Genomic DNA, 7,030 nt, shown 5'->3' with positions numbered 1-7,030 from the left:
CCTCCCCACCCAGACCCCCCGTCTCCCCCCCCCCCGCCCCCCCCCCTGAGCCAGGGTCCAGCGTGTCCTGGGATTCTCCTGGCAGGCACAGCGCTGAGCGGCCAGCCCTGCAGCCTCCACATTCCCAGGCATCTGCTGCCCTCTGACCCTGCCCATGGCCTCCCGACCCCAGGCGGCCCCTCTGCTGCCCACGGAGTCCTCGATGGCCACGTCCTCCCCACCCACTTCCGCAGCCTCATCTCCCTGCCCTTGCCCTTCAGTCCCAGGGGACCAGCCTCTGGCTCTGACTCCTCCCCACCAGGCCCTGGTTCCCTGGACCTCCTCCAGGGCACTGCCAGCCTCTCTACCGCCCCCTGGTGGACAAGCACCAACAGTGCCGGTGGGGCCACTCCAGTCCTTGGCTCAGAGTCCAGGGAGCCCTCCCTGCATCAGGATGGAGCTGCTTTGTGTCCAACCACCCCCCCCTGCCCCCCGCCCCCTGCAACCTGCAGGGCTCACGTCTGCAGAGGACCCGCCCCCTCCTCCACCAGGAACACAAGCCCCTGGTGTGGGGGCTCGGAATCCCCAGAATTAGTCCCCGCCTTTAGCATCTCAGGGGATCAGGACGCCTCCTCCTGCCACGCGAGCCCCTCCCCGTGTCAGCCCCACGTCCCACCGCCACCCGTGCCCCCAGGGACCTGCCTCCTGGCACGGCCCCTCCTGTGAGCACAGCCGCCTTCCGAAAGGACCCGGAAACAGGCCTGGCTGTGGCCTTGGCTTCCTTCGGGGTCTGTGCCTCGTCCACTCCCTTCTGTCGCCCTCAGAGCTCCCGAGGGGAAGCCGCACTCGGAGCCTCTGCTAAGATCCCACTGCAAACGGGGCCACGATCCTCCACGGCCGGGCTGGCTGCCGGCTCCCAGCTCCCGGCTCCCAGCTCCCTCCTGGCTCCTGGCTCCCTCCCAGCTCCCGGCTCCCAGCTCCCTCCCGGTTCCCTCCCAGCTCCCTCCAGGCTCCTGGCTCCCTCCCGGCTCCCAGCTCCCAGCTCCCGGCTCCCTCCCAGCTCCCTCCCTGCTCCTGGCTCCCAGCTCCTGGCACAGCCTCACTCATCGCTTGCAAATTAGCCAACTGCCTTTCTCTTCTAAAGGCAAAGTCAGAAGACGATATGTATAAGGTTCTAGAACCTGGGCTGCGGGGTTTGCTTTTTATAATCGATTTTAGAGAGAGGGGGAGAGGGAGAGAGAAACGTTGATGTGAGAGCAAAACATGGATTGGCTGCCTCCCGCACCCCCACGACTGGGGATCGAGCCTCAACCTGGAGCCTGTGCCCTGACCAGGAATCGAACTGGTCACCTCTGGGTGTGTGGGCCGATGCCCAACCCACTGAGCCACACCGCCAGGGCCCAAATGCTTTCTAAACATCCAGCCAACTCGTCGACCTCCCCAGCCCTCAGCGGGCAAACGCCCCCTCGCATTGAGGCCACGTGTGCAGAATCTCACGAGATGACGACGATCGTTTGTTTACAGAACAACTAAAACGGGAACATTCGGGCGTTTTTAACTGCCTGTACTTGGTCCAAGTCATCGGGAGCATCCGCTCAGCTCGGGCGAAGTGACTAACTTCTCCTTCATCACATTGTAACAGATCCTTCCAACACTCACCCACCTGACAAACGCTTCAAAGGCAGGGGATGGAAGACGGCTCTGATTAGCACACTCACGTTTCGCTAAACTGCAATCAGTGGGGAGGACATTTATCAGTGAAAAACGTAAATATTCAACATCATGGAAACGGCTCCATTTTGTTCCTGTCGGAGAGCGTGAGTTACTTGAAAATCATGAACCCTGGAGTGTTTCATCCTCTTCGTTAGGAACTGGTCGCGGCCGTGGCTAAGCCTCATGACCCGCTTCCCGCCAGTATCCGGGCCCGGGGACAGCTCTCCTGCGCCCCCTCCCCCTCCATCCCGCCTCAGCGTGTGCGCTGCTGGTGCCAGCCGGCCTGTGGACATCCGGGACTCGCACAGAGGAGCCTCACTCGTCCGTATCCTCTGAGTGTGTCCAAGAAAGACTTTATCGAAAGGACGGCTCTGTGGCGAAAGATAAAGCTTGAAAAGTACTTCCCTAAATAAGGCCAAAGAAGCCGGGCCAGTGTGGCTCAGTGGTCGACCTGTGAACCAGGAGGTCAGGGTTCGATTCCCGGTCAGGGCACAGGCCCAGGTTGTGGGCTCCATCCTGTGAGGGGCGTGCAGGAGGCAGCCGATCCGTGATTCTCCCTCATCATCGATGTTTCTCTCGCTCTCCCTCCCCCTTCTTTTCTGAAATCGATTTTTTTAAAAAGTACCATAGATGCCCATACTGGGCACAGCATGAGCACAGCGTGGGGGAGGGACAGAGGGAAGACGCTGTCCTCTTCGCTGCCGGGACGCGGTGGCCGCTCCTGCTGACCTGTGTTAGGGCCGCACTGGACTAGCTCCCTACGCCTCCGGCATGACTCACGCCTCCGGGAAAAGGCTCAGACGGCAGAACGTACCCTCGTCCCGTTGGTTACTCCGTCCTGAGTGCAGACGGTCCTATTCCGGGAGCTCAGACTGCACCCTCCAGCCTCCTGTGCATTGTCCTTGAAGAATAAATGGACTTGAAATGCATTTAGACGTTTAAAAAAACAAGCCGCCTCTTAAAAGCAACCCTACCCCTCGCCTCCTCAGAGGCTCCTGTCCTCGGCTGAGCCCAGAAACACCGTGTTCCGCTGCGATTTCTCCTCCAGCCAAACCCTCTCGCGTTTCAGCTGGAACGGAAAGTGAGCTGCCTTCTGTCAAATCCAGTAACAGCCCCCCCGCCGGCCGCTCCCACCCTGGCCCGCAGGTCAATACCCAGCGTTAACGCACAGCCCCCCCCCCCACCGTCCGCGGACCGTCTCAACCGGCCTCACCGGCCTCACCGTCCAACTGTCCCTTTTCCTGGAGCAACTCAACTTTTTTCTTTCTTTTTCTTTTTTTCAAAACTCTTGCCTTTTGGAATCTGAACAGTGAGAACAATTGTCATGGCAACGAGCCACCAATTAGAGAGAGGCGCACAGCAGGGGAAAGACTGGCAGGTGTGAGCACACGTGTAAGAGCTACCGCCAAGCAACTCAATAAAAACGTGCCACACGGACAGCACATACGTGAGCCAGTGCTGCCCAAAGGCGAGGGTGATCCCAGCTCTGGAAATGCCTGTGAAGGAAACAATTCAAAGGAACACAAAAGGAGGAGAACACCTTCTTGCAAAATGACCTGTGACTGTAGGACGGAGGCCTGGCTGTGGAATGACAGGCTGTTAAAAATGACCATTATGAAGTCGGAGGAGCAGCAGGAAAATGTCCCGGGTATGTGCTCAGTTAAAAACAGCATAATCACAGGCGAAATATGACGGGAAATACGGACGCCGTCTCCAGCCCCGGGTTGGTGTGGAGAGGTTCTTTGGGGGAGGAGGGAGGTATTTGCACTTGCATTTTTCACTTATTATAATAAAGTATACATACTATAAAACCTATGATTGTGACCATTTTTAAAAACATGTTTGTGTTGATTTGAGAGAGGAAGGAGAGGGAGTGAAGGGTGGAAACATCCATGATGAGAGAGAATCATTGATCGGCTGCTCCTGCACGCCCCCTCCTGGAGAACACCTTCTTGCAAAATGACCTGTGACTGTAGGACGGAGGCCTGGCTGTGGAATGACAGGCTGTTAAAAATGACCATTATGAAGTCGGAGGAGCAGCAGGAAAATGTCCCGGGTATGTGCTCAGTTAAAAACAGCATAATCACAGGCGAAATATGACGGGAAATACGGACGCCGTCTCCAGCCCCGGGTTGGTGTGGAGAGGTTCTTTGGGGGAGGAGGGAGGTATTTGCACTTGCATTTTTCACTTATTATAATAAAGTATACATACTATAAAACCTATGATTGTGACCATTTTTAAAAACATGTTTGTGTTGATTTGAGAGAGGAAGGAGAGGGAGTGAAGGGTGGAAACATCCATGATGAGAGAGAATCATTGATCGGCTGCTCCTGCACGCCCCCTCCTGGGGATCAAGCCTGCAACCCGGGCCTGTGCCCTGACTTGGAATTGAACCCTCACCTCCTGGTCATAGGTCAATGCTCTACCACTGAGCCACACTGGCTGGGCTGATTTTAACCATTTTTAAGGGTACAACTCAGTGGTAATAAGTACATTCAGTGTTGTGCAACCATCCCCTCCCTCCAACTCCGGAACATTCCATCACCCCAAAGTGAAAGTCCATACCCTTCAAACAGTAACTCCCCATCCCCTCCCCGGCCCCTTGCGGCCGCCCTCTGCTTCCTGTTTTAGGATCTGACTCTCTCAGAGCCCCTGTGAGTGGACTCGGACAGCGTCTGTCCTGTGTGACGGTTATTGCACTTAGCGCCATGTCCTCAAGGGTCCTCTGCATTGTAGCCGGTGTCAGAATTCCCTTCCTTTACAGCTGATACCACCCCAGGTCTGCATGGACCGGACTGGGATACTACCTGCCCACCCACCGCCAGTCGCTTCCCTGTCCCTGCCCTGTCCACACCCGGACCCTCAGGCCCAGGCGCGGAGCCCACAGCACAGTGCCGCACTCACAGCCACAGCGAGTTCCTCCCCTGCGTGATGACGGCCGTGAACCGGGTCAGCCGCCGCGCGTCCACCTCGATCCACTGGTGGAGGTCGTTCCTGCCCGCGCACCACGCCCCGTCGTAGAAGTCGTTCTCGCTGACACCTGCCTGAGAGAAGCAGATGTGCTCTTCACAAAGGCCCGAGGTGGCAGCTCCTGGCCGGGCAGGGTGTCTCTGTGGAAATTAAAACTGGAACCCGGCCGGCGTGGCTCAGGGGTTGAGCGTCGACCTATGAACCAGGAGGTCACGGTTCGATTCCCGGTCAGGGCACAGGCCTGGGTTGTGGGCTCCCTCCCCAGTGTGGGGCGTGCAGGAGGCAGCCCATAGGTGATTCTCTCTCATCATTGATGCTTCTGTCTCTCTCTCCCTCTCCCTTCCTCTCTGAAATCAATTAAAATATATTTAAAACTAGTGGCCCGGTGCATGAATTCATGCACAGAAAGGGAATTAATTAGAAGAAATATGTTAATATCGCTATTCACCCTTTCTCTATAATAGGAGTGTCAACCAAATTCACAATCAACAATGACAGATGGAAACACACACACACACACACACACACACACGCACGCACACACACACACACGTGCGACTGGCGCCAGCAAGAGCTTTATATGTATCGCACATGCGCGAGTCAGCTAAGCCTTTTATAGACATAGAATAAACTTGCTTAGTTAGACCTGCTTTCTGATTTAGCTAAACTTTTTCCAGCCCAGTGAAGCACCCCAACTTCTCTTTCAGGTAATTGTCAGCAACACAGCAGTAAATATCAACACAAAGCAGATTATTATTGTAGATCATCCAGGGAGAACAAAGCATAAAATATTTAACTGCAGCAGTGTTTGACTATATTCTGTGCAGTGAGAAAACCTGAAGTCATTTTCAAGATCTACCACTTCTTACTTTTCAGTCAGGTCAAGTTTCTAAACTTTCTAAACCTCCGTTTTCTGGCTAATGAAAAGAAAATAGGATTCCACGAGTCTCCTATCTACCTACTCCAGGACTTCTGTGAGGATTAAATGAGATGAGGCATGGGAAAACACTTTAACCTGGCTATAAAGCAAGTCATGTTCCTGGGCTGAAGAAACTGCAAGGAGGCTAGTCGTTGCTAGGGAGAGGAAGCCGGGCGTTGCTATGTGACATCATTACCCAGCGCCCACAGCCATCATTTCCGGGCTGGACTGGGCTGTGGGCCACATTTTGCACCCTGGGGTCTCGGCAGTCGTTTGGTGGCTGTCGCTCTGAGGCGGAGGCAGGACCCGTGTCCCACTTGGGGGAAGCCAAGTGTTGCTTTGTTGACGCCGGGTCTGCGATGCCGTTTCTTTATAAATGTCCAGTGCGCGTCACGGCAGCTCCTGCATTGAGTGTCTGCCCCCTGGTGGTCAGTGCGCATCATAGCTACCAGTCGGAGGGACACTTAGCATATTAGCCTTTTATATATATAAATTTTTAAAAAAAAAAAAAAAAAGCTCTGAGTCTAGATTGTGAGGTGCCTGGACGGGGACCGTGAGTCCGGACTGAACAGAGGGAATGGATCCAAAATGTACGTATTTTTTAAAAAAGGAAAAGATTCCCATGTCACTACCCCCACTCCACAGAAGCCCTAAATTTTTCTCTGAAAACAAAACAAAACAAACAAAAGAAAACACCACAAACCACAGAGGCCCCAGTGCGCAGAGCCGGGCAGGTGTGACGTGACAGGTGACACGGGCTCGGGGGGTATCAGCCCCCTGAACAGTGAGATGCCCGGCCCCGCCCCGACCAGCTCGAGAGCACAGGCGGCCAGGCCCACAGCAAAGGAACCGAAGGTGTAAGGAGGCCGGGAGGCGCCTGGGACGGAGCCGCCGTGCCTGGAGGAGAAGCCGCTGTGTGAGACGGGGACAGGAGGCCCTCCGAGCGAGCTCTCACGTGGAGACTCCAGCAACGACAACCGAGAACATGAGACCAGCACAGGGAGACGCTAGGGGAGTTTTAGGGGAGGAAATTACATTTAAAAAATGTTATCCGATCCTGTGCCAAATCTGCAGGGCCGAGCGTCTCGAGGGTAGGAATGGCACAATCATGACGGGAATGCTCATTTTCAAGTTTCCAAGACTTAAAATATTTGGTCCTGTGATTCCCATAAAAACCCAAACATCCAACATTCCAGCCTTTTGGCGCGCGCACGCCGCCGGCCAGACGCAGGCAAAACCTCTCTATCAGGGCGAGCAGGACGTCCCGTGGTTTGGAAACGAACCACCCACCGTGATCCATCTGCCTCCTGCGCAGGCCGCGCACTCGGGGAGCCCCGCGGGCTCTGTGCAGCCAGAGACCTAGGGTGGCTACCCCACCCCTCCCCGCAGCCGGACGGTCTGATGGGCAGGCAGGCCTCAGGGCAGAAGGCGCTGGGTTCGAAGGACCC

General features: G+C 55.6%; 1 protein-coding gene across 1 annotated transcript in view; it reads right to left on the bottom strand.

Moving 5' to 3' along the window:
* The window catches only part of CPXM2 (carboxypeptidase X (M14 family), member 2), a 39,585-nt gene that overhangs the window by 28,156 nt on the left and 4,399 nt on the right, over positions 1 to 7,030 (bottom strand). The window contains 2 exon segments of the mRNA XM_014528849.1: positions 4,598 to 4,737; positions 6,392 to 6,479. Of these exon segments, the coding sequence (XP_014384335.1) occupies positions 4,598 to 4,737; positions 6,392 to 6,479 (228 nt within the window).

Source organism: Myotis brandtii, unplaced genomic scaffold, assembly GCF_000412655.1.
Source record: "Myotis brandtii unplaced genomic scaffold, ASM41265v1 scaffold656, whole genome shotgun sequence".
NCBI classification, from domain to species: domain Eukaryota; kingdom Metazoa; phylum Chordata; class Mammalia; order Chiroptera; family Vespertilionidae; genus Myotis; species Myotis brandtii.
The sequence above is the reverse complement of the archived record's forward strand: the minus strand, read 5'-3'. Positions and strand labels throughout refer to the sequence as shown.